Consider the following 26,613-nt stretch of genomic DNA (forward strand, 5'->3'; position numbering starts at 1 on the left):
GCAAGGATGAGAGAATGAGAGAGAGATTCGAGAAAATTAGCTAGAACTGGAGTACAATACATTTATTAAGAAATGAACTGTTGCATGAATGTTCTCCCATCTTCACAATAAAACAATCTTGTTTGGAGCAAATGAGAGATGATATAAAAACAAACTCACAATGTTGATGGTCAGATTTAATCAGAAAACAAGATTCTGGTAAAAAAAAATATTATTATTTTTTTTAATATTTCTGGAAAAAAACACTTAAGCGCTCATTAAAGCTTGAATTTTTTTCTGTTACTTTTTTTCAACAGTGCTGAATTGTTGTATATTGTACATGCAAGCATATGTCAATGGCTGTAAGAGTTTCCCTGACCTCATTAGGGATATAAATAAACCTTGGTTTTGGACTGAAGTTTCAACAGGAATTCTTTTATAAACCACCCCAGTCTAACATAGGCTTTATCTTTGTATAGACAGCCAGCCCACACAATGAAATCTAAAATATTTATTGAGACAATTATTTGCAGTAGATATACTATGGGGGTGTTAGTTAATGAATACAGTGAGATAACATTTAAAATTAACCATGGAATCTCACATTTCCATACTCTCAGCTCCATGGATCAGATATATATGAAGGACTTTATATAGCATACAGCGAGCTGTTCTGAGAGATCCGAGGGGTGATGGCACTACAGAGACACAGATGGTGATCTATTTACAATTCTTAATTTAGAACTTAAAGTTTCCCACGTGTTTTGGCCTGCTACACTTTGTTCATAATTAATCATGCACATAACACTGATAACAACGAAGACTCCCACTTTAAGCTAAATTTAGTCTCTTTTATTTACAAAAGATGCACTTGTAGAATCATACCTTAAAAAGTTTAGAAAGAAAGACAAAATATCTAAATATAAGGCTTGGGTGTTTTTCCTGTTGCTTATGCAAAACTGAGATGGATAATAAAGTGTGAGTTAAATGTTTATTTTTTATTTTATTTACTATTGTAACATGTGATTCCAAAGGGACATATTAGTTGTGGCATCAAAATTCTCAGATTCAGACATTGTAAGTCTCCATTCATAGAGCACAGTTTATCTGAGGTCATGGCTTTTGACACCTATATGTTTTTAAAGGGTTAGTTCACCCAAAAATGAAATTTCTTAATTACTCACCCTCATGTTGTTCCAAACCCGTAAGACCTTTGTTCATCTTCGGAACACAAATTAAGATATTTTTTGATGAAATCTGAGAGGTTTTTTTTTATTCCCCATCAAAAGCAACATAATTACCACATTCAAGGTAAAGAAAAGTAGTAAAGATATCGTTAAAATAGTCCACGTGACTACAGTGGTTCAACCTTAATGTTATGAATTGACGAGAATACTTTTTGTGCGCAAAAACAAATACTGAGTCGGCATTGTATAGACAGTGCAGGCTTCGTGTTCTACGTCAGAACGCCAACTCAGTATTCGACCAACGGTCAGCGTCGACCAATACTAAGTTGGTGTTCTGACGTAGAACACAGAAGCCTGCACTGTCTATACAATGTAAACAGCGTAGGAGAATGACAGGGGAGAAATAAATAAAGTCTTGAATAAATAAATTGAATAAAGTCGTTATTTTTGTTTTGTTTTTGCACACAATAAGTATTCTCGTCACTTCATAAAATTAAGGTTGAACCACTGCAGTCACGTTGACTATTTTAACTATGTATTTATCACTTTTCTGGACCTTGAATGTAGTGATTATGTTGCTGGGGGATAAAGAAACCTCTCAGATTTCATCAAAAATATCTGTGTTCCGAAGATGAACGAAGGTCTTGCGGGTTTAGACCGACATGAGGGTGAGTAATTAATGACAGAAATTTCATTTTTGAGTGAACTAACTCTTTAAGGCTCAAGTCAAAGGTATGTTCACAGATAAACACCTTGATAGTTTTTCATCTCAGGCTGACATTCAGAGCTCTTGGAAAGTTACTGGCAGGTACAGTGGGATTCCATTTGTGAATGATGTTATTTACTGGCTCGAGTCACTTCGTGTAATAGCAACTGGGTAGATGATTAAACAGGCCGTAATAATGATAACAGCACCAAACACTCATCAAACAATGGGTGTATGTATTTACATAGTTGTACCACAGCGGCTTTGGCTTATGGTCGTCTTTATTATATCAAATACCATATAATTCTTGTATAACCCAGGTATAGCTGAAGGAAAGGGCAACAGGCTCTAGATGGGCTCAGGTTCTCATCTGAAAATGAGATGTTGTGGATCAGAGGAATGTACTGTGCTTTTTTTTGGATTGCAATTTCAAATCTTGCATGACTGAGATGTTTTTTTTTTTTTTTTTTCTCTAATCTAAGTTTATAAAGCCGTTATTGTCACTTTATTGTGTGATTTCAGTGACTAAAGTGAAGACTAATAGGCCTATAATGCAACAAACTTTTTGATGTCTGGTAAGGGGAGGATTTTGAGTGAAATCACTTATTTTTAGCAAACACAAAGTGAGATCAATTAATCATGGACACTGACACTGTGTTGCAGCATTTTTATTTATTTATTTATTGTCATTTGAAATTTCTCCTTTCCCATGAGAGATCAGAGGTGATATATATTTTCATAGTTTTTTAGATGTTATAATTAGTGTTTATGGTTGATTTTCATATTTTAAGATTGAGAATCTGGGGATGGAATAATTAAACAGTAAATTATAATCATAAAATGAATTGGAAATATGGCAAAATAAATGATGGTACCATGGTTTCATGGTAAAATGTTTCAAAAACAGTTTTTAATATGATCTTGTGGTAACAAAAAAGCTAAAGAAACAACATCATGCAAAAGTTAAGGGATAGTTTACCCCAAAATGAAAATTCTGTCATCATTTACTCACCTTAAAGTTGTTCCAAACCTGTATGAATTTCTTTCTTCTGCTGAACACAAAAGAAAATATTTTGAAGTCAGTAACCAAACAGTTGATGTTCCCCATTGACTTTCATAGTTTTTTTTTCTTTTTCATATTGGATGTCATTTGGGCCCATAAACAGTTTGGTTACCCATATTCTTTAAAAAAAAAAAAAAAAGAAAAACTTCTTTTGTTTCAGAAGAAGGAAATTCATACAGGTTTGGAACAACTTGAAGTTGAATAAATGATGACAGAATTTTCATTTTTGGGTGAACTATCCCTTTAACACATTGAAAACTTAAATACGCTACACATGGTCACACTGTACATGTGTTATTCGACAGCTCCCTCTAGTGGAACAGCTAGAAACTTCCTTTCTTGGCACGACGACATCAGCGGCACCTAGGCAGCAATATCTGATACAACAAGAGTAACGCGTCGCGACTCTCGCTCCTGCTGTCCTGGACTACAGGCGCCTCTCTCCAAGGTTGGACACCTGAAAAAACACACCCTCTCTACGTTTTCTGTATACATTAACGCTTTATAATTACTTGCCGGTGGAGCTAAGCGGTCGAATGATTTATTGGGTATGCATGATGTGCAGCGATTTGAGTTTTATTTCTAGTAAGGACATAATACAGAACATGGCGCTGATGCAACTGATATTGTCTGTTGTGGAAACAACATTTATATCCTCTTATTCTCGTGCCATCTTTGCTCTTTGGCAAGCAGACTATCAGGCCACACGCTTTTCATGGTGTAGCATCTTCATACTGTACATGCATGACATTATTACATAACCATGACATATTTGTTCGGTATGAGGTGAATATGGGAATGATTATGAACTATTAATAAAATAGAGACTATATAAGAAAAAATACTTAAAATTTTCTGAAATAAAATATTTTGACGTTTTATTTAGGCTACATGTCAAGTTTTGCCGCATACGGCATGTGGCCCGCGCTGATACATTGTAACTCAGACAACGCTGGGAAAAAACATGGACAAGCGTTCAAGGATACTGTGACATTAGCCGATTTATCTCAAGAATTTGAATAATTTAGGTCAAAAGTTGCCGACACATGATTTAAAATATTAATTAATTTAAATAGGAATTTTGTAATTCATAAATTTAAATGTAGAGGTCATTGCTGTACTAACAATTTCCAAACTCTCGACACTAGATTCCTTTCTAAGACAAAGGACACATTTATATAACCTTCATCCTTTATTCTAAACTACATTCATAATAATATGAACAGAGATTTACTATCTACTGCTATAAAGTATTATCAATTAATCATATGAGAGTCTGTACATGTTATTATACAGTGTTTGTTTTTAGCATGACATTGAAACTCACTGATAGTTGGTCTATGGCCATTCTGAAGAAAAAAAAAAAAAAAAACTTTCAGTCAAAAATTGATTTGTAAATGAACTGAAAAAAGAAGAGTTGACAAAATATGAAAGAGTATATAGTGCTATATTATGTGGTTGTTTCAGTAGCCTACATCCGAGCGCAATTATAAATAACTTATTTGTATGATGAATTATTTAGTTTCGTTTTTTCCTGTTGTAGGCTGACTGTAACCCAATGAGAGCCCAGTAATGGGTAAGGAGAAGCTCCATATCAACATCGTGGTCATTGGCCATGTGGACTCAGGGAAGTCCACCACCACTGGCCACCTCATTTACAAGTGTGGAGGCATCGACAAGAGGACCATTGAAAAGTTTGAGAAGGAAGCTGCTGAGGTATAGCAATCCAAATATGCAAGACCAAATAGATATAGCTACAAGTTGTTGCAGTGTTATCATAGACAGTTAATGTTTATAATTATTCAAAGAGGCCCACTGTGTGAAAGATGAGCTACTTAAGCAATATCAAACAACCAAGAGTGCTGAATATCAGCATGAGTCACAGATTTTGAGTGTAAGTTTGCTTTATAATCAGTTCTATAAACAATAAGTTAAGATCCAATAACTTAAAAGGATAGTTCACCCAAAAATTATATTCTGTCATGTATTCGCCCCTCTGTATGACTTTTTCCAGAAAAATAGATATTTTAAAGAATGAAGAACTGTTTTTGTCCAAACAATGAAAGTCAATGTGGTCTAAAACAACACTGGACACCACTGACTTTCAGTGTATGGACAAAAACACTGAGATTAATAGTTTTTTTCTTGACAAAATTTGGTAGTATCAAACTTAATACTAAATTTCCAGGCAAAATGCCACAACTTTGCTTCCCATTTAATTTCCATTTTTGCACCACTCACATACTCTGGTCTGTAACGCCACAAAAACCAGTGAAGTGATACAAATACTGACATAACTGTGCTGTTGGAGCGCTGTGTGACCTATCAAATTGGAAGTCTGAAAATAACTGTTGCATAATGCACTTGTGCGACAGAAGTGATTCAGTTACAGATCTTTCTCTAAACATATTTTTCATCACCTTTTATAGATGGGAAAAGGCTCCTTTAAGTACGCTTGGGTCCTTGACAAGCTCAAAGCTGAGAGAGAGCGAGGGATCACCATCGACATCTCCCTGTGGAAGTTTGAGACCAGCAAGTACTATGTCACCATCATTGATGCTCCAGGACACAGAGACTTTATTAAGAACATGATCACTGGCACCTCACAGGTTTTTATATAATCACGTAACAGCCGAGCAAAAAAGTTACTCTTTATTCCATCAAAGTATTTTAATAATCTTTCATTTCTCTTGATACAGGCAGACTGTGCTGTGTTGATTGTGGCGGCTGGCGTTGGTGAATTTGAGGCTGGTATCTCAAAGAACGGGCAAACACGTGAGCATGCCTTGCTGGCATACACCCTGGGTGTCAAACAACTGATCGTGGGCATCAACAAGATGGACTCTACGGAACCCAATTACAGCCAGAAGCGCTATGAGGAGATTGTGAAAGAAGTCAGCACTTATATCAAGAAAATCGGCTACAACCCCGATACTGTGGCATTTGTGCCAATCTCCGGATGGAATGGGGATAACATGCTGGAGGCCAGCCCAAATGTCAGTGTTATATTACCTAAAGATGTATATCTTTCATATTATCAATAATAGACTCTATAGTTTTAGATATTAATTAATATCACTGGCATAATATAGCTCGTTGCAAGCCAACCTCTTATTGATTATACTTATGTTATTTGTAGATTAAATATTATGCATTAGTGTATGCTATGCATACAATATATACACTACCATTCAAAAAATAGGAGTCGGTAAGATTTTTTAATGTTTTTGAATGAAGTGTGCTCACTAAGGCTGTATTTACTTGATCAGAAACACAGTAAAACAGTCATATTGTGATATATTATTACAGTTTAAAAGAACTGTTTTCTATTCTAATATATTTTTAAAATGTATTTTATTTCTGTGATGGCAAAGCTGAAATTTTAGAAGCCATTACTCCAGTCTTCAGTGTCACATGATCCTTCAGAAATCATTATAATATGCTGATTTACATTTACCTTTATTTTTAATGAGATGAAAATTTCTTATTATCAATTATGAAAACTGTTGTGCTGCTTAATATTTTTATGGAAAATGTGATGCATTTTTTCAGGATTCTTCTGGTAAGTTCATTTTCACCTTCTGGTGAAAGTTCAAAAGGACAGCATTTATTTGAAATAGACATATTTTGTAACATTATAAATGTCTTTACTGTCACGCTTGATCAACTGAATGCACCCTTGCTGAATGAAAGCATCAATTTACTTAAAAAAAAAATCTGACTGACGCCAAAGTTTTGAACAGTAGTGTATAACTCCTACATTGTGTTTCCTAAGAGCTTCCAAATGTCCAAAACCTTCAATTAACTGGCTACAATAATATGTTGTCTCTGTAGATGACCTGGTTCAAGGGCTGGAAGATCACTCGTAAGGATGGGAGTGCCTCTGGAACGACTCTATTGGAGGCTCTGGATGCCATTCAGCCTCCAACCCGCCCCACTGACAAACCCCTCCGACTCCCACTGCAGGATGTGTACAAAATAGGAGGTATAAGGACACCCAAACTGAAAGGGTCTCAATAAGAACACTTGTTTAAAAGGAACTTTAAGATCATATGCACACTGCACAAAATAGCTAATCTTTTTCTTGTAAAGATGTGTGAACTATGAACGACTTATAGTTTTCTATTGTCCAGTTTCACAGACCAGGCTTAAGCCTAGTCCAAGACAAAAATGCAGATGTACACCAGAAATGTTTTTTCTAAGGCACGTTTATAAAAGCTACTTAAATGTCCTAAATTAACTAAGGCCTGCTCCTGGCTTAATCTAAGCCCTGTCTGTGAAACCAGGCTTATGTATATTAGGATGGGATAGTTTTACATCGCCTTTAAGTATGATAATCCCACAAGGATATTTTAAGAGATAAAATAACTGACATCGCAAAGATAACACTGATATTTCCAGTAAATTACACCAACAAACATCCCTCTTTTACGTTTGCACTCTTTCTGTGACTGTGTAGGAATTGGTACTGTGCCTGTGGGACGTGTAGAGACAGGCATTCTGAAACCTGGTCTAGTTGTGACATTTGCACCTGTGAACGTGACCACTGAGGTGAAATCTGTGGAGATGCATCACGAGGCTCTATCTGAAGCTCTTCCAGGGGATAATGTGGGATTTAACGTGAAGAATGTCTCAGTCAAAGATATCCGACGTGGGAACGTTGCAGGTGACAGCAAGAACGATCCTCCACAGGAGGCGGCGAGTTTCACGGCTCAGGTAAAGATCATAGTTATGTGTTTTTATAGGGTTACAATTACAGAGCCTACTGACACAATTCATGATCTAATTTTTGCAAGAAGGGAGTTCTGAATGTGGCTGTTAGGGTCTAACAAACAAGATGTTTATCTTTTTAAACTGCACTTTTATTCAGAGGTTGTGTGTCATTACAAACTATTCACTAATCCACTTTCTGCTCTGGTCAGGTGATCATTCTGAACCATCCAGGTCAGATCAGTGCTGGTTATGCCCCAGTGCTGGACTGCCACACTGCTCATATTGCCTGTAAGTTTGCCGAGTTAAAGGAAAAGATTGACCGTCGCTCTGGGAAGAAGCTAGAAGACAATCCCAAGTCCCTGAAGTCTGGGGATGCTGCTATTGTAGATATGATACCAGGCAAACCCATGTGTGTGGAGAGTTTCTCTGAGTATCCTCCTCTTGGTAAGGATCATATCCTAATTTGGATTTAAAGTTATAAATTCCTCTAGTATGTTTACTATAAAAATGTTTACCAAGGTCACTCCTACTGCAAAGACACCTGAATTTTTCACCAATATTTCACTCTTTCCAGGGCGGGCACAAAATTATCAATAATAGTTTTTTAAAGTTTTATTTTTGGGCATTTCTTTCCTTTATTTGACAGACAGTTTGGACAGGAAGTAATAGGAGAGAAAAGAGGGGAACACTTTGGGAACACAAGGACTTTTAGCCAGGATTGAAACTTGCACCCAAATAGGCTATGGCTCTCACAAAATAATTAATAATTACAATAATAAATTACAAAATTTTAGCAGGTCTTAAACAGGGAGTCTGCCAATTATGTTAGCCAATTTTTTGTTAATACATTAATAAGGTGTATATAAATTCATTTTTTGTAGTATGTAAATGTACTTTCCAGGCTTAAAATGCAATATTAACCAGGGTGTTGCACAGTCTCTCTTTGTCCACAAAGGGGTTTTTGGCCTCAAAGAGATTAAAGACCCTTGATTTATAATCATAACTAAGCTCGGTTTTTCTGATTATCTTCATCTCCCAGGTCGCTTTGCAGTGCGTGACATGCGTCAGACCGTAGCAGTGGGCGTCATCAAGGGTGTTGAGAAGAAGACCCCTACCTCTGGGAAGGTCACAAAATCTGCCCAAAAGGCCCAGAAGAACAAATGAATGTTGTGCTGGGCTGCGAACACTTGGGTCAGCCACACCATCCCTCCTCTTTTCAACTCCATAAACAAAGCTTGGTTATTTATCAAAATGCATCGCAAAAGCAGAAGAAGGAAAAGTAAAACTTGCGCCTGCTTGACAATGATTACAATAGTGAAGTATGTTTATGTTTATTCATGTTTATTTTGAAATTTAAGTCTTTGTTGTGGTATTTGTTCTATTGTTAAATTGTTATAAGCACTTTAAGAAGATCTGCCTCTAGTGGGAGTGTGGAGTAAGCTTTGTTTATCCTGTATCCCAGCTTGTGTGCAATCCCTAAACCCTCTTGCTAACATTGCTTATGTGACCTTGCTTACAGTATTAGCTAACTGTTCCAGCTTCTAGTCCAATAGGTAGAACATTCTTTGTTAGTCTGTTCTGATTTGATGTGTCGTGATGTAGCTTTAAGTCTTTTTTTTGTGTGCATAGATTTTTTCTGTGCGCATGAAAATAAAGTAGCTAGCGCACTTTACTCTCTACCCCGACAGCACTCTGAACAAGCATGAGCTATCTTGTTTGCACTTGCACTCGTGTACTTTAACGAGAATATTATTCTCCATTATCTAATGTATGTCGGTTCATAACCAACAATAAAATACATTTGAACTCTGATGTCTGCTTCTAAACTACTAGACAAAGAAATAACAACAACAGAAGACATTTTCACAATCATCTTTGATGAGTATAGGCATGTATGCTATTGTATTTAGGTCAGATTTTGGTGACTAAAAAAATATGTAATGAAAAAAAAAAAGATTATTAGCAAATATACTCATCTATAATTAACAACAATAATAAAATAACATTTATTATGAATAATAATAAATTACACACATATATACAATGTATTAAAATGATTCATAATAGCTATTTTATTATTGTTAATTTATATTCACAAAACTAACAGGATATTAAGTTGGGCTGCAGCTGCAGTGATCAGAATTAATTACAAAAAACAGCAACTAATGTAGTATGGAAACTATCAGGTGCTTCTCTCAACATTTAATCTGCTTTATCAAAACTGTACAATTTTCAGCAGCATCAGTTTTGTTCAAAGTTTCTGGCACTTTTTTTACATAAAAGTAAATTACATTTTAATACAATGATAAATTCAGAAAGTGCAAAATATGTTCTGACCATTTTTTTTTTCTATTTTTAGGCAGGTTGTAAATTTGGGGTTGACGAGGCTTTTTGTAATGAGACTGTGTTTTTGTATGCTGAAGACATGCAGTGTTCATGCAGTCTAATGAGTTCATGCCATCTCCGATTTTGATAATTTTCAGCAGGTTGATTATTAATCTACCACATTCTGTTAGTTTTTAAAAAAAATGTTACAGTACATTTGAAAAAGAACAATGCATGCAATGATATGTCATGTATGGTGACCTATACAAAATATTTCTTTTAAATAAACCAAACTATTAAAACATGTATAAAAAATGATCTAAATTTACTTTGCCCTCATAAAAATACAAAAAAGCCTCCAAAATAAAATAAGCTCTCATATCAAAGTTTCATTCCATCAGAGGCAGTTTCTAAGAACACGTTAGAGATTGCGTTATTTTAGTCGAACATGTGGCGTATTCATAGTCTCATTGCTGCCCGTATTGGGTGAATGTCCACCAGCTAGGTTGTGACTAGCAGCAGTCGTAGTACTTGTCCTAAGCAGCTCAGAGGAGTAGGATGCATCAATGGGGGGCTGAGAAAGAAAGTCGAGCCCTTGAGTATGTGTCTTTGAGACCTCCAGGTCTCTATCGCTGATGAAGAGATCAGCTTCTCCCCAGCCTGCTACTCCCATCTCAATGCCCCCAGCTGAAGAGTCCTGGCTGCTGCTAACACTAGTGGAGAAACTAGCCTGACTAGAATGCGTGTCCAGACCCTCTAGAGCGGGCTGCATGAGGTCCTGCACGGAGAGGGATTTCCCCAGTCCTCTATCCCCACTGCTGTGGCCTTGAACCGGGACAAGAGTCGAAACTGGAACAAGGGGGTCCATCTCCACCTCTGCATCCAGGCTTATATGTCTCCTCCAAGAACTGTCTTCTTTAGAATTCGGTCTGGTTTTCTGCTGAAGCTTGCAGCCCATACTAGAGTTAAGCCCAAAGTCTATCCCGACTCCTCTAAAGCAGGATTTGGCGTAGTCGGCAGGGTCTGACCTAGAGGGTCCCATGCTGCGGGCATGGCCTGGTTGTGGAGGAACAGGCGAGAGTTGAAATTTTGAAGAGGCTGTTGATGGAAGAGGTGGAGGTGGTTGACCAATGCATGGAAAATGGACTACAGAAGAGTGAAAGCTGTTGGCGGTGAGGTTTTGAGATGGACTACCTTGTGCTGATGGACACTCCATGGATGGGGTTGAAGGGACCTGGAAGGTTGATGGGTTAAAAGGCGAGGCAGAGGCTGGATTGAGCCCAGGGGAAGATGTTGTGGAGTTGTTCTGGTTGAGGTTGAGTTCACTGGGGGCTAATATTAGTTGGAGAGCCCTGGGATGATTGCCACAGATGGACTGGCTGACCTGGGAGGAGCAAGAGAGATCCTTACTAAGGATGGTGCTCTGATAGTCTGAAGTCTCCTCCAACCCAAAAGGAGGAAGAGAGGAGAGAGTGAGGGCAGAGCACGAACCCTTCTGCAGAACCTGCCGGTAGATGTCCAGCAAAGAGTCCAACTTAGCTTCAATAGACTGTACCTATAGAGATGATATATGGAACACAGAAATATTGTTTGTCAGAAAACATTATGTTTATGTTGTTTAATACAGTGATTCTCAACCTTTTGACTCAAGGTCAAATATCTAGTTCTGTCATGTAACTCTAGATGATAGATTGTTATCTTCTAGCTATCACATAATTTACTACATGGCACAAGCTGATTGGTCTCTGTTGCATCTGTAGCCAATGAGCTTGCTTGCTCAATATTTAAATAGTTTGGTTCTGTGATTGTTTACAGCAATCATAAACCCTCCACCTCCCCCAGTTCCACCTGTATAGATGTACTACAGGTAATTTTCATGTATGCTGTTTATGCGGCAGTAGTATATCTTACATGTTCACAGCAACTTGTCTGTGAATGTATTGCAATAACCAACAACAGCAGCAGCGTAGCAGATCTGTTCTGCCAATACCAAATACATTAACACTGATATATCCATTACTATGCTAATCTATTTAGAGAGTTCTCATGATAGAAAGCTGCCTTTTTTCAAACTTTGGGGGAAAAAGATTGATCTTGATTTTACGTGCTTTTAGCATTATCTTCATTTGTGTTCCAAAGATAAACAAAAGTCTTATGAGTTTGGAACGACACGAGGGTGAATAATTAATGACAGAGTTATAATTTTGGGGTGAACTAACCCTTTAAACACAAATAATATTTCATAATAGAAATGAGGCTTACCATTATTTTCAAAAAAAAAAAAAAAAAAAAAAAAAAATCACCTGTGATACATGTATGTCCACTGTTGAACATTGTTAATGGACAAACTAGTGGGAGTCTGAAAAGTGTGTTGTAAGAGACTTTATTTTCTAAACATCCACTGGGCTAAAACTGCTCATAGGTCAAGCAACAAACTGTCTCATTTCTGTTATATTGAATACCAGTGCAGTATTCAAAAATTTAAAAAAGATGGAATGATCCAACATACACTGGTTTGTGTAATGCATTGTTTATCCGAGTGTCTCTATACTCACCTGTCTCTCTACCTTACACACCCTTCCCAACATGCTCACATCTTCCAGAATGTCTCCATCAGATAACAACTTCTCTCTGACCTTCTTATCCACAGGCATTTGGCCCCTACCAAGAATCTGATCCACCCTGAAAGTGAGAGACATTAGCAGAAAGAGACAGGAATGAAATGAGTACACAGAGAACTGAAACTATAAATTGCTACTATTAGTACTACAAGATTCAAGATTTGAAATCATTTTTTTGAATTTATTATCTTGTACACTGAAATATGCAGTGAGGAATTCAAAATTGCATAGACTCGCAGCTCATTTGACTTGCTGTTCATTTAGACCAGGGGTTGCCAAACTCGGTCTTGGAGGGCCACTGTCCTGCAGAGTTTATCTCCAACCCCAATTAAACACACCTGAACCAGCTAATTAAGGTCTAATTAGGCATACTGGAAACTTCCAGGCAGGTGTGTTTAGGCAAGTTGGAGCTAAACTCTGCAGGACAGTGGTGCTCCAGGACCGAGTTTGGAGACCCCTGATTTAGACCAGTGTTTCTCAAACCTGTCCTGGGGACCCCCCATCAGTGCACATTTTGCATGTCTCCCTCATCTAACACACCTGATTCAACTCATCAGCTCATTAGTAGAGACTGCAAGACTTGAATGGTGTGTGTCTGATGAGGGAGACATCCAAAATGTGCAGTGGTGAGGGGTCCCCAGGACAGGTTTGAGAACCACTGATTTAGACTATGAAGAATGTCAGGAACTGTAATGTCTGGTTTTGGTCACAAGGTGGCACTAGTCCCACTTCATTAAAACCTTGATAATTTGACTTCACTAGGCTTCAGTGAAGAAATATAATAAAAAGATACATTTTTGTGACCAGAAGACCTGCCATGGTTATAAAGACAAAAAAATGTCTTAAAAAGAGCCACTTGGCACATATTGTCTTTTTGAAGTAGACTGCATCTTTTCTTATGGGAAAAGTGTCCACTTACTGCACACTTGAGAATCGCAGTAGATGCCATGTCATTTGAGCATTGCTTGTATGGAAGTAAAATAATGACTAATGTCTTTGAAACAAAAAAGCAGGTTGAATTGCACTAATTGAAAACAACAACAACTACAAAAAACAAACAAACAAACATTGCAATAACAGTGCACCAAACCAGCAGGTGGTACAAGTGGGTAATGACAAAGACCAAAACAACAGGTAGATTAATTGATTGATTGATTGATTGATTGATCTCATATACTTACTGCTTGCTCCATTTCTGTAAATCAGTTTTTGTGAATGAATGAATGAATGAATGAATGAATGAATGACTCTACCTGGTGATATGGTCTTTGTCATCACCCGCTTGCACCACCTGCTGGTTAGGTGACTAACGGCAGATGGAGATTATACATCTGTACTCTATAGCTATTCCTGCAGTTGCCAGATGTGCAATGTTGAATATTCTGCTGAATTTGAACCACTGAATTTGCCGAAGTGAATTTTTTACAGTGAAATAAATTTTACTAAAAATTGCCTGTCGAATATTATAGGTTGTATTTTTAAACATACTGAATACTTTGGAAATTAAGTCTGGAAGGTGAATTCAGATTCTTGATTTTTTAAATAATGAAATTCTGTTTGAAATGTTTTCATTTGAAATATTCACAGCTTAAATATACAACCATATTGAATTTCAGCCCCCAAAAGTGCAAGCCCTGAAAATACAATGCAAGCACCATTAATGCAACACAATTTTTTTTTTCTTCAATTAGTGCAACTCAACATGCTTTTTTTCCCCCAAAGACATTAGTCAGTATTTGAATTCCATATGATTGCCAGTCAATCAAGAATACTGAGTATTCGGACGTTCTACACATTTGACATTTCTTCATGCTATGTAGCAGGACAGTGCACATATTTTTGAGTGCAGGGATTGTTTTGAGTTGAAAATGTATGTAGCAATGATGAGTAATGGTTCATAATGATATGCATTAATAATATACAGTATAGCTTCTTAAACGCTCCACATCACATTGTCTAGCAAAACCTCAGGGCTTCCCCACCACCCAGTGACCCATATATGATCAAGGATAACCACTGCCTCAGGGCCATCAGACCACATGATGGCATTAATATGAACCAGACATACCAGTGTGACTATAATATAGAGGTCATGAAAGTGGCAACTAATAATCTCTTTGATTTTCATTGTTGAGTAAATGTTTTAGTTCACATTAAAATGAGTGATGTTCAGACAGATGTTACATGATCTTACTTAATCAAATTCTTGATTGTCTGTGCCACTGCTAACCTCTGTTGATTGGGCTGCATGTTTAGAAATGCTTGTTTGTGCTCTGTAAAGGAATACTGACTGTCAAGTGATATGGGTGAAAGTGCTGATTTATAATTAGAATGTTGCAATGAGTTTTGATTGACTGACTGTGTATTGGCTATGGCCCATGTTCCTACTGTGCTGCTATTAGCTGTAATTCATACGGCCAAGTGATTAATGCACACACTTTGCGCTCATAGGAATAATGCAAGTTTGAGTCCTTCCTTTTCCTATCATTTCCAGTGGCAAAAATAGTTTAAGTAAAAATTAAGATGTTTTAAATCTGCATACACACCTGTGGACCTACTTCATTGCATGAGACACGTACACACATTAAGCTTAAGAACAAATAAGAACAAATATATTTAAATATATACTGAAATGTAATTTATTCTTGTGATGGCAAAGCTGAATTATCAGCATCATTACTCCTTTTAGTCTTCAGTGTCATATGATCTTTAGAAATCATTCTAATATGCTGATTTGGTGTTCAAGAAACATTGCTCATTATTAACAATTTTAAAAACAGTTGTGCTGCTTAATATTTTTGTGAAAACTGTGATAACATTTTTTTTTTTTTCAGAATTATTTGATGAATAGAAATAAAAATCTTTTGTAAGAGTAAAATGTCTTTACTGTCACTTTTATAAATTGAATGCATCCTTGCTGAATAAAAGTATTAATTTCTTGCCAAAATAAATAAATACAAAAAATACTAATTTTTACAGACCCCACACTTTTGAACGTTAGTGTATGTAGTTTGCATATAAGTAAAAACATGTTCAGACAGTAGTTGGTTAGTCTTACCTTGTTTGCAGGCTCTTAATTCGGCAGAGCATGTCTAGGTGACCAGCTGAATATTGCTCTATTACATCCTTCACATCATATGGGCGTAGAGTTTCCTTAAACTTCTTCTTTGCCACATGGAATTTCATGATCCTGCAGAACCATATGATAATATTATTCTTCCATTAAGGAGTATATAGCTCAAAACAAATATGACAGCATAGACCTTTAATGTGCCAATTTGTCTTCTTGTTCTGAGTATAATAGTAAAGGATAAATTTTCTAATGGACAATTCAAAAACTGAAACAATGCCTTGAATCAAATTAATTGCATTTTGGGTTGACTCAGCATGACCACAGCAATGATTCTGAAAACTAAGGTGACCAAATGACAGCATAGACAAATCCAACATCCTGGGTATCACATCCACGTCAGAGTCCATCCAGGCCCCAGCTGAAACCTACAGGGTTACCACAGCACTTCACCTACAGTCTGGAATATTCAGTGAAGCAAGACACCCTATTGATTGTGAGTTCATTTTTCATTCTTCATAATAAAAGCAAAATAGAGAGGCTGGAAAAGATGAGCACATACTGTCAATAGAAATCAACTTTCCACTGACCCACACATACTAGACAAAACAAAAAGAAAAGAGCGTGGTTGCTAGTGTGAAATGTGTGGATGACAGTACTCTTTCTTGAAAGTAAAATTAGTGAAATGAGATAATGAGACACTGATTCATCTCATGCTCTCATGGCTGTGAGAATAATTAAATAAGACTGACAAGCAGACAATGCCGTATTCATTAAAGGTGATGTGTGTATTTTTGTGTATTTGTTAAAATACTTTCTCCTATCTCAGCTTATAGGCTACAGGGTTTAAGTAAACGTTATGTAGGTTGATTTCCCTGAAAAGTGTAAACTCTGGCTTTGTGGTGCGGTCAAAACATTGCACTTTTCGAGTTTGCTTAAGCCTGTATCACAAAGCAGGTTTAAAGGGGACCTATTATGCAAAATTCACTTTTACATCAGTGTTTGATGTGTGTCCTCAATATGTGTGTAAACAACCAGCCTATAATGGTAAAAATCCACTCACTCCTTTTTTTATAATTATCATAAATCAGAAGCAGTCTCTTCAAATGAGTTGATTCACATTCTCCCCTACGATGAGATAATTGGAGAAGCCCTGCCCACAACAGGTGACGATCTGCCCTATTAGCATAGACACAGCCCTGAGGCCGCTATTTCTGTATCCTCGATGTAGCAGCTGGAATTTTACAATGTCTGCGCCAAAGAGACATTACAAATGCTGTTTTGGGACGTATTAATGTACCAATGAGTCACCATAGACTCCTGCCATCTGAGTCACTGAGGACATCGTGATTAAATTTCAATTTTGAATGAAATGTCCCGAAGAAAGCAGGTAAAGTCTTGTACGTTTGTGCCAATCTGCTTCACCAACAAGGGTCTGTTCAATGCTGGATTTTCACAAAGGTTGATTCTGAAAGATGGGCCAATATCAATGTTTCATGGTCAAACTTCATATCCAGAGCTGATGCTGCCCTCATGTGCTATCGGAGTTATCGTAAACAGGAGTTTCCTAGTTAAAAATTGCACATGAATGCCCATTCTGACAGTTTTGGTGTGTAAGATTGTCCTGTTTTGTTGTTACCGTAATGCCGGAGCATGAGTTCTTGAAACTCCGCCCTCTTCTGGAAAGGGGGCCGGGAGCAACAGCTCATTTGCATTTAAAGGGACACACTCAAAAATGGCACATTTTTTGCTCATAGTATATACATCTAGTTCAGTCATGAAACTCAAGAGGCTGCAGACTGGTCCTTTACATGCAATCTGCAAGTAGTCACATCATTACCACGTGGCACAAGCTGATTGGCCACTGCTGATCCTGTGTCTATTAATGCAGCAGCATGTTTTACATACTCTCAGCACCAGGCATGTGTGTTGGCTTGTATTGTGTCATTCTTATTGTTCCTGCTTTGTTGGGGTATTTATGAATGTCTATTTATGCAACAGCAGCATATCTTACAGTAGCTTGTCTGTGTATCTATTAGCAGTAGCAAGTCCATACTTGCTCTGCAGCAGTAGCAGCAGCAGCAGCAGCAGCAGCAATAATAAACAGCTGAGGCAGAGTAGCAAATCTAGTCCGCCAAGACAATAGCATTGCCACATTCAATAACATGCAAAAACTATTCAGAGAATTGTCATGGATTGATGTTTCCCAATTTTGGCAAAAATTGGGCAACATCAATACATGTTTCACAAGACTAGATGTTCTCTGCAAATGTCATAATTTTATGTCCACACACATGGACACATACTTAAGATCAAACCCTGATTAAAAATGTATGGAGAACAATGTGGTATGCTTGCAGGTTAGATTTGTTTGGGTTTGTCAAATGAACCATTATGTAACCCTGAGTTTGTTCAACTTGTTTTGTGATATTGTACAGTCCTTGGTCCAACATAACATTGGCTCAACCAGTGGCGTGAGTTTGTGGTCTATCTGTTTGGCTGACCAATGGGCTTTCAAGGAAAAAATGTGAAATTTTTGCTATCACATTTGATATTAGTGGCACCGAATCCACACAATTAATCTTTAAAAACATTTATTATGCATCTAACATAATCTGCATCTTGGCCACAAAAACTATTTATAGCTTGGAATTAGTTTCGGTTGACACTATATGCTGAAACGTTTAATGAATTCATATCAATAATCACTGATAGCTCATGAAATGCTGAACTTTAATTGTAATGTCTCAGAGCTCTGAAATATTGCAGCATTAAAGGGTTAGTTCACCCAAAAATGAAAATAATGTCATTAATTACTCACCCTCATGTCGTTCTACACCCGTAAGGCCTTCATTCATCTTCGGAACACAAATTAAGATATTTTGATTAAATCCGATGACTCAGTGAGGCCTGCATTCAAAGCAATGACATTTCCTCTCTCAAGATCTATAAAGGTACTAAAAACATATTTAAAACAGTTCATGTGAGTTCAGCGGTATAATATTTGAATATTATACCACTTATTATAAATATTAAGTATTAATATTATAAAGCGACAAGAATACTTTTTGTGCGCCAAAAAAACAAAATAACGACTTTTCAACAATATAGTGATGGGCCGATTTCAAAACACTGCTTCGGAGCTTTACGAATCGAATCAGTGACTCAGAGCGCCAAAGTCACGTGATTTCAGCAGGTTAGCCGTTTGATAGGAGATCCGAATCACTGATTCGATTCGCAAAGCTCCGAAGCAGTGTTTTGAAATCAGCCCATCACTATATTGTTGAAAAGTCGTTATTTTGTTTTTTTTTGGCACACAAAAAGTATTCTTGTCGCTTTATAATATTAAGGTAGAACCACTGAACTCACATGAACTGTTTTAAATATGTTTTTAGCACCTTTATGGATCTTGAGAGAGGAAATGTCATTGCTGTGAATGGAGGCCTTACCGAGCCATCGGATTTAATCAAAATATCTTAATTTGTGTTCCGAAGATGAATGAAGGTCTTACGGGTGTAGAACGACATGAGGGTGAGTAATAAATGACATTATTTTCATTTTTGGGTGAACTAACCCTTTAAGAGAAGAATTGTTGCTCTTACCTCACTGCTCTGATGACGGTCTTCAGTGCGGATGGCAGGTCCTCAGCCGACATGTCACAGTGACACCCTTTCTCATCAAAACCCTCATCAACACCAACGTTAGCCTCACCTGTGACAAACACAATGAAAATTCCAAAAAAGTCATCAGCACTTAGAGAATAAAGAGTCAGTCAGAAAGGAGAGATTATGTGAAAGCCATCATCAAATGAAAAGAATTGGGGAAAAATGGAAGAGTAATAAGCAAGAGAAAAGCAAACCAATAAATAATAAAATTCATTTCCATACTTTTTTTTATTTAAAAAAAGAGCAAGAGAATCTACTCAAAACAACATCTGAGAGCAACTGTCTGTCAGACTCTGCTTGTCTGTCAGATTGCGTATTATGAGTCACTGAATCATTCACTCAACTGATTTGTTCAAAAACAATGATTTGTTCAAAAACAATGATTTGTTCAAGAATGGAACACTCTTATCCACCTTATTTTGCAATACAAAAGTAAGCTATTTTCTGTGAATACTGTAACTAAAAGAATAACAAAGTGCAGTAAATGGTAAAACTATTTGCACTAGAAACCAGTGTGTTATGAATTAGTTACTAAATTAAAATAATATGATAAGAAATACCAGTTTTCAATATCATAATGGGCACATTCAAGTTACAAATGGCTGCAACCATTCTAATGTTAAAAATAAGGTGGATAGTGTGTTGCTTTTAGACACGAAATGGTTGATTCTGCATTGGTTTAGTTTGGAACTGCCAAGTAATTGCCAATTGTGAATTAAATATAAGTTCAACATTAGCTCCTTTTTATTGAACTTTGATATAAAAGCAATATCACATTTGCAATCCTCTATTGCACTCTTGCCTGAATGACAATGGTCCAATGAAAATAAATTCTTTAAACCCAATTCTAGAGATCATGTCACAACAAGGCATGATTACACACTGATAATTTGCTATATATATATATATATATATATATATATATATATATTATATATACACACATACATACAGTGGTGGGCATAATTATTGGCACCCTTGGTAAATATGATTAAAGATGACTATATTTCATAATTTTTTATGAGTAAAATATCTCTGAAGTATGTTTCCATTCATATTTACATTTTTTAGCACACCAGGGTGATCATGAACATGAAATTGTCCAGCCATGACTTCCTGTTCCACAGGAGTATAAACATGAGGAAACGAAAAGGCCAAATTCCATTCATCCATTCATTCATCACAATGAATAAAACCAAAGAATATAGTTCTGATGTGCAGCAAAACATTGTTGAGCTTCACAAAATAGAAAGTGGCTGTAAGAAAATAGCTAAAGCATTGAAAATATCCATTTTCACCATCAGGGCAATAATTAAGAAGTTCCAATCAACTAAAGATGTTACAAATCTGCCTGGAAGAGGACGTGTGTCTAAATCATCCTAATGCGCGGTGAGGAGGAAAGTTTGAGTGGCCAAAGACTCTCCAAGGATCACAGCTGGAGAATTGTAGAGATTAGTTAAGTCTTGAGTCTCAGAAAGCTTAAAAAAAAATGATCAAACAGCACCTACGTCCCCACAAGTTGTTCAGGAGGGTTTCAAGAAAAATCCTCTGCGCTCATCCAGAAACAATCTCCAGCATATTCAGTTGTCAGACACGACTGGAACTTCAAACGGTACCGGCTTCTATGGTCAGATGAAATTAAAAAAAGAGCTTTTTGGCAGCAAACCCACCAGATGGGTTTGGTGCACACATGGATAAAAAGTACCCCATGCCCACGGTTAAATATACTGCTAGATCTTTAATGTTGTGGGCCTATTTTTCTGCTGGAGGTCCTGGACATCTTGTTCAGATACATGGTATCATGGATTCTATCAAATACCAACAGATAAAAAAACAAGCTAGAAATCCAATAATGGGCCGTGGTTGGATCTTCCATCAGGACAATGATCCAAAACAAACATCAAAATCAACACAGAAATGTGTCACTGAGCACAAAATGAAGCTTCTGCCATGGCCGTCCCAGTCCCCTGACCTGAACCCTACAGAAAATGAGTTGAGTGAACTGAAGAGAAGAAGCACCAACATGGAGCTGGGAATCTGAAGGATCTGGAGAGATTCTGCATGAAGGAATGGTCTCTGATCTCTTGTCAGGTGTTCTCCAAATTCATCAGGCATTATAGAAGACGACTCAGAGCTGTTATCTTGGCAAAAGGAGTTTGCAAAAAGTATTGAATAAAAGGGTGCCAATAATTGTGGCCAACGTGTTTTGGAGAAAAACATTTATTTCATAATGTGATTTCCCCCCCACTTTTAATTCTTTTCCTTCAATGAAAGGTTAGATTTTTGCTAATTTTATGAATTAAAGATCAAAAGGATAAACAATGCAGATTTATTTTTATAGTCATCTTTGATCATATTTACCAAGGGTGCCAATAATTATGACCACCACTGTATATATATATATATATATATATATATATATATATATATATATATATATATATATATATATATATAAAAGAAACAAACGAAAAAAGATCAAAAGAAAATGAGAAAGTAATTAATCCTATTCAGTCAAAGGCCTTTGGGACCCAATCAGGATCATTTGGATTCACAATAATCTCAATCAGAGGGACAAAATTTTATTTTTATTAACAACCAAAAAATTATGATAATTAATCTAATAATCATTATCACCATGTCAAAAAGCTCTCTGTGTCACCATGGTTGACTGTAATTAGTCTGGTTATATCCTGAAATTCTGAAATTTTAAAATGATCTAGTCACTTGGACGATTTCTCAAAAATCTGAAGATTTTCCAGGTTATGATCAGATTTTGAATTTCATTGTGTCTTAATCAGTCTTGAATTCATTATATTTCTACACTACAAACAGCGTAGAATAAAAATCATAGAGTTAAATTTTCGTCAATGCACATAGTAGTTCAATGTAATGTTCTAATAAGAAATTGCTTCACCTTCAGGGGTAGATCGTGATTGGCTCTTGAGACGGAGGGAGGGTCTGAATCTGGTGCGGTCATTAAAACTCCAGCTCTTCTGGACCTTGGCAGGACTCGATGCATCAGTGCTGATCTCAGCTCCGGGCGAACGTCTGTCTGTAACAGACGTCTGCCTGCTTTTAATGCTCTGTCCACGTGGGCTTGCCATTCTTACCCGGTCCTTAAAACTCAGTTTCTGACTAAAAGGGGAAAAAGTGAGAGAATAAGAGAGTGAAAGAAAGAACAGCACTTTCCTTTATGCCATGAGCCATGGCAATGACCATCAAAGAACAGCATGAAGTACAAAAAGTGTGGAGGCCAAGTCATTTATTAGCTCTGCATTGTTCGCTTAGAAGTGCAGTCAAACAAACTCTAAACAATCATTATGAAAGGCCCTTCAGATATATGCCAAGACAAAATGTAATGTACTGTAAGATGAAAGACCCTAGAGAAACGTCAAGGACAGAGGGATAAAAATCCTTTAGAAGTAATTACAATGTTCCATGAAATAAGAAATAGATCTATCTATCTGTCTGTCTGTCTATCTATCTGTCAATAATGTAGTGATGAATGTAGCAAGGTCAGTTTCTACCCAAGCAGCTTTCTGTTGGTCAACACAGTGACATTGTGTGACCAACTTGAACCCACTGTGGAATCTACATGGGGAAATTTTTCAAAAAATTTCAGTTGAAATAACTGGATTTCAAACACTTCAAACACAAGACTTTCTGTTGGTCTTACTCTCAGGCTTTCTGTTTAACAAATATCTGCATTGTGCTTGTGTGTGTACAAAATTGGCATAAGTGGAGACTTTTTTTTTTTTACTGGACAACCATGGTGTGTGTATATATACCGTGTATTGTGAGGTTTTACAAAAGATTGTTTTATTTTTACTTCCACTAACTTAAAAAATGACTAGTTTACTCATTATAGGTCAGACAGCTGAACATGACTCAGAGAAAAGAGCAGCAGCCACTCAAAAATGCAGCACCGCGGTGAGTCATCCACTTCTGTTCAATAATGTCACATTAGCAACTATGCTAATTATGGTATCATTGCCTCTTGGTCATTGATGAGTAGTGCATCATAACTGAGTGGATGGATGGTTGTTTCACACAAACAACTGGTTAGAACCCACAGAAGCACCATTTCCAAACACCTCTTTGAAATCTGTTGTTCGCATTCAGACAATGGACCAAGACAAATGGATGAATTTTATGTATTTGTTTTGCACTTAATAAATTAATAATTTTATCTGGCCTTGTTCATACAGGCAAAACTATTATGGCACAATCTGAAGTTCTATCTTAGTAATTATGCAAATGAATTTTGCTCTTTTTGTTATCTGGACTGATGAAACTATGCCTTAGTATGCCTGGTGTGCAACATAGTCATTCAAGTCTGACTTGACTTTCTCATCTCCATCATTTTCTTTCTCTAACTGAAGTCAAACCCCCCACTAATCACATTTGTCTGGTAAGTGACAAAACATGAAAACATGAAAACATCTCAATTATTTGCCATTTCATATTTCATCTACCCAATGTACTGTATATGTCTGATGAAAAATTAGAGTGCACTTAATAACAGATGGCAGTAAACAGACATCAGAGGGAACTACTGATCAAATATGGAAGCCTGTGTCCTCCTCAGAATAAAATGTAGAAAAGTAATTTTGAGATTAAGTTTCAAATAAGAAATAAAGTCACAATTATGAGACATAAATTTGCATTTTTGAGAAATAAAAACACATTGTGAGTTGCAATTAGAAGAAATAAAGTCATATTTGAGAGATACTAACAATCAAATTGCAAGATTTGAATTTGCATTGTGATATATAAATTGAAAATTAAAGTTGTAATTATGAGGAATAAAATTGCAATTGTGAAATATAAAGTCACAACATTACTATGAAGTCACATTTTGAGATATAAGGTCACAGTTAGAAGATATGAACTCTAACCATGATCAGAAATATAGTCTGAATTACAAGATAAAGGCCCATTTTTGGGATATAAAGTCACAGTGTGATTTATTTATTTTTTTCATTTTCATTTTATTACACTAGTATAACAACAGCAATTTTCAAAATTCTGTCTCAATTGTCATTTATTTATAGTATATATGAAACAACACAAACCTTGTAGATGACTCTCCTTGATCCTTCCTTTAGGTGCCAGAAGGTGATGTAGAAAGAGAAATATTTTAATATGAGATGTTAAATGAATCTACAGTAGACTGTCTTGTTATAAACTACACATGACATAAGTTCAGATTCATGGGGTCCAATTTATCATAGAATATTTCATGCATACTAATGCACCAAAAGCAACAGCCAGTTCAAAACAAATGCATATACATGCAAATCAAAACATGCAGAGTATTGCAAGAACTTCAGAAGCTCAAGCAAATAAATGTGCCATATGTATTTGGAGCCCTTCTGAATGTCTAGTTTATTCTCAGTATGTTTAAAGTAATGCTTTTAGCAGGTCTAGTTACATTTCATGGTCTTATGTGATATAAGGGCATTTATAAATGACAAGGCAAAGGCAATCACATTTTTTTCTCAATCAGGTAGTCAATTTGGTTGCTTGTAATACTATTTACCAAGATGGAGCACTACTGCATATTCACGATTGTGTCATTATAAAACAGAATGTGGGCATAACTCCAAAATGGAGAGAAACATTACTGTCCATTCACATTGTTTTTTTCCCCTTTCACTTTGAGAGAAAGACTGCAATCAGGTGATTTTATGGACAGCTAGACCTACATTAGACCTGCTATTGTCTATAACAATATAACCTGGTCTATAATGATTCTTGTGTATGGTCATGAATGTATCAGATAAATGTAAAATGGACATAAAAACTGACATATGTAGTTTTTTTGAATGTTGAAATGAAGAGGATGTGAAAAGAAGAATGGACTGTGTGGGAGACAGGCACAATAAAGTTACATGAGGAAATTGAACAAATAAATAGAGGAAAAGAGGAAAGTTTCCCTTTGTGGTAAATGAAAGAACCAAGGGAACAGACAGAAATTGGAATAGCAGCTGCCAGGGGGGTTGTACCTACTTTGTAGGACTGCAGGTATGCAACGCCTTCAAATGAGGTTTCCAGGTAGCAACGGAAACCGAGTTCTCATCAGCCGCATAGCTACGCCACACACACTACATGCAAAAATATATAAAACCAAAAGAAGAAGGGATAAAGGAAGAAGAGGAAAAGACAGAAGAAGAACAAGCCAGTAGAAGAGAAAGAGAAGAAGAAAAAACAAAAAGGAAAAAAAGCAGATTAGTAAATAAAACTACACAGGTTTTTTTCGGTCAGAGCAGGCACCAATACATGCCTCAGGACAGGGATTGTAGACTCATAGTGACGCCAAGTGGCCTCAAGGTAAGGACGACTACCATCAGTGGAGTAATATCGCCACGCAGCCTTATTCAGGGTTAGGGAGAGTAAAACATAGTGAGCAGAAACACAACGCACACACACTCACACACTCACACACGCACGCACACACGCAGGCAGGCACACACACACACACACACACACACACACACACACACACATAGAAGGGAAGTTCCTCCAATATTTTTTGCAACAAATTCAGGAGATTTTTACAACTCTTAATTGCAGATATCAAAACCCAGTACGTCCACGTTAAAACCAGCGTAACACTGGTTCAAGCAAATAAAATCCCTTTGCTGTGAACTTAAGACTATAAGATAAGACTATCCACAGTCTCAGCCATTTCATAAAAGGTTTATAAGGCAACAAAAACACTGTGGTGCATTCAGACACAAATCACAGTTACAATATATATAAAAAGATACGATGCCATTAAAAAACATTAACTCTACTTAGAGGCATGACGTTTTCCATTAAATTCTCTGTCATAAAAATGACACTATAAAGCAAATTCTATTTTACAAGATCGTTTAATATCACCAAATGTGAAGGCAGATTCATGACTCTTGTGTCTGACCTGTATAAGGCAGGCTGCAGGGTTCCTTCTCTTCTCAAAGTGCTTCTGTCTGTGCTGTTCTTGAACCTTCAGGGCAAAACCCGAACCCAAAATACCCTGCAATGCAAGTGAAGTAGAACCATGTCAGTAATACTATAGGTTAGAATTAGACAATAGGATTATAGGAAATTTCTCAGGTTACGTATGTATACTGCAGAGATGTTCACGAGTCTTTTATCTGGAGTCTGAGTCAAGTCTGAAGTCTTTATCACTGTAGTCCGAGTCAAGTCTGGAGTCTTTTGTCACGAGTCCGAGTCGAGTCTCGAGTCATTGTTCATATTTTAACAGGCTGGCAATCCAAATGAGCCATGCAGCTA

General features: G+C 36.7%; 2 protein-coding genes across 7 annotated transcripts in view; one reads left to right on the top strand and one right to left on the bottom strand.

Annotated features, from left to right (window-relative positions):
• The first annotated feature begins 3,227 nt into the window (after positions 1-3,227).
• On the top strand, positions 3,228-9,460 carry eef1a1b (eukaryotic translation elongation factor 1 alpha 1b). Of its 2 annotated transcripts, none has more exons than XM_051890052.1 (8): positions 3,228-3,383; positions 4,479-4,651; positions 5,365-5,544; positions 5,635-5,931; positions 6,770-6,920; positions 7,395-7,651; positions 7,858-8,092; positions 8,688-9,460. In XM_051890052.1, exons 2-8 carry the CDS (start codon positions 4,508-4,510, stop codon positions 8,810-8,812), a joined length of 1,389 nt encoding a protein of 462 aa, XP_051746012.1. In that variant the 5' UTR covers positions 3,228-3,383; positions 4,479-4,507; the 3' UTR covers positions 8,813-9,460. The 2 variants fall into 2 exon arrangements, with proteins under 2 accessions (XP_051746012.1, XP_051746022.1); XM_051890062.1 differs by having other exon boundaries at positions 3,336-3,483.
• Positions 9,461-9,696: 236 nt separating this feature from the next.
• Positions 9,697-26,613, bottom strand: part of kcnq5b (potassium voltage-gated channel, KQT-like subfamily, member 5b) — a 110,052-nt gene continuing 93,135 nt past the window's right edge. Inside the window, exons 7-16 of one of the 5 annotated variants that reach the window (XR_007929656.1) lie at positions 26,258-26,353; positions 25,345-25,439; positions 24,408-24,434; positions 22,247-22,467; positions 19,267-19,375; positions 15,653-15,784; positions 12,529-12,655; positions 11,465-11,528; positions 11,168-11,357; positions 10,842-11,071 (exon numbers count right to left, since the gene is read on the bottom strand). Coding sequence is in view for 4 of the 5 variants with exons in the window: in XM_051890007.1 (XP_051745967.1) it covers positions 10,407-11,528; positions 12,529-12,655; positions 15,653-15,784; positions 19,267-19,375; positions 22,247-22,467; positions 24,408-24,434; positions 25,345-25,439; positions 26,258-26,353 (1,929 nt within the window). In the remaining variant the exon portion in view is untranslated. Of the gene's footprint in view, positions 11,529-12,528; positions 12,656-15,652; positions 15,785-19,266; positions 19,376-22,246; positions 22,468-24,407; positions 24,435-25,344; positions 25,440-25,618; positions 25,708-26,257; positions 26,354-26,613 lie in introns of all 5 variants that reach the window. The other 4 variants (XM_051890025.1, XM_051890034.1, XM_051890016.1 and 1 more) reach the window with 4 other exon arrangements.

This window comes from Ctenopharyngodon idella, chromosome 1 (genome assembly GCF_019924925.1).
Source record: "Ctenopharyngodon idella isolate HZGC_01 chromosome 1, HZGC01, whole genome shotgun sequence".
In the NCBI taxonomy this organism is placed as follows: Eukaryota; Metazoa; Chordata; class Actinopteri; order Cypriniformes; family Xenocyprididae; genus Ctenopharyngodon; species Ctenopharyngodon idella.

Bases quoted from the DNA above. Each gene is read 5' to 3' on its own strand.
- eef1a1b (XM_051890052.1), top strand. From the start codon at position 4,508: ATGGGTAAGGAGAAGCTCCATATCAACATCGTGGTCATTGGCCATGTG. The intron at 5,545-5,634 runs GTTTTTATATAA...CTCTTGATACAG, and splicing joins TGATCACTGGCACCTCACAG to GCAGACTGTGCTGTGTTGAT. The intron at 8,093-8,687 runs GTAAGGATCATA...TTCATCTCCCAG, and splicing joins CTCTGAGTATCCTCCTCTTG to GTCGCTTTGCAGTGCGTGAC.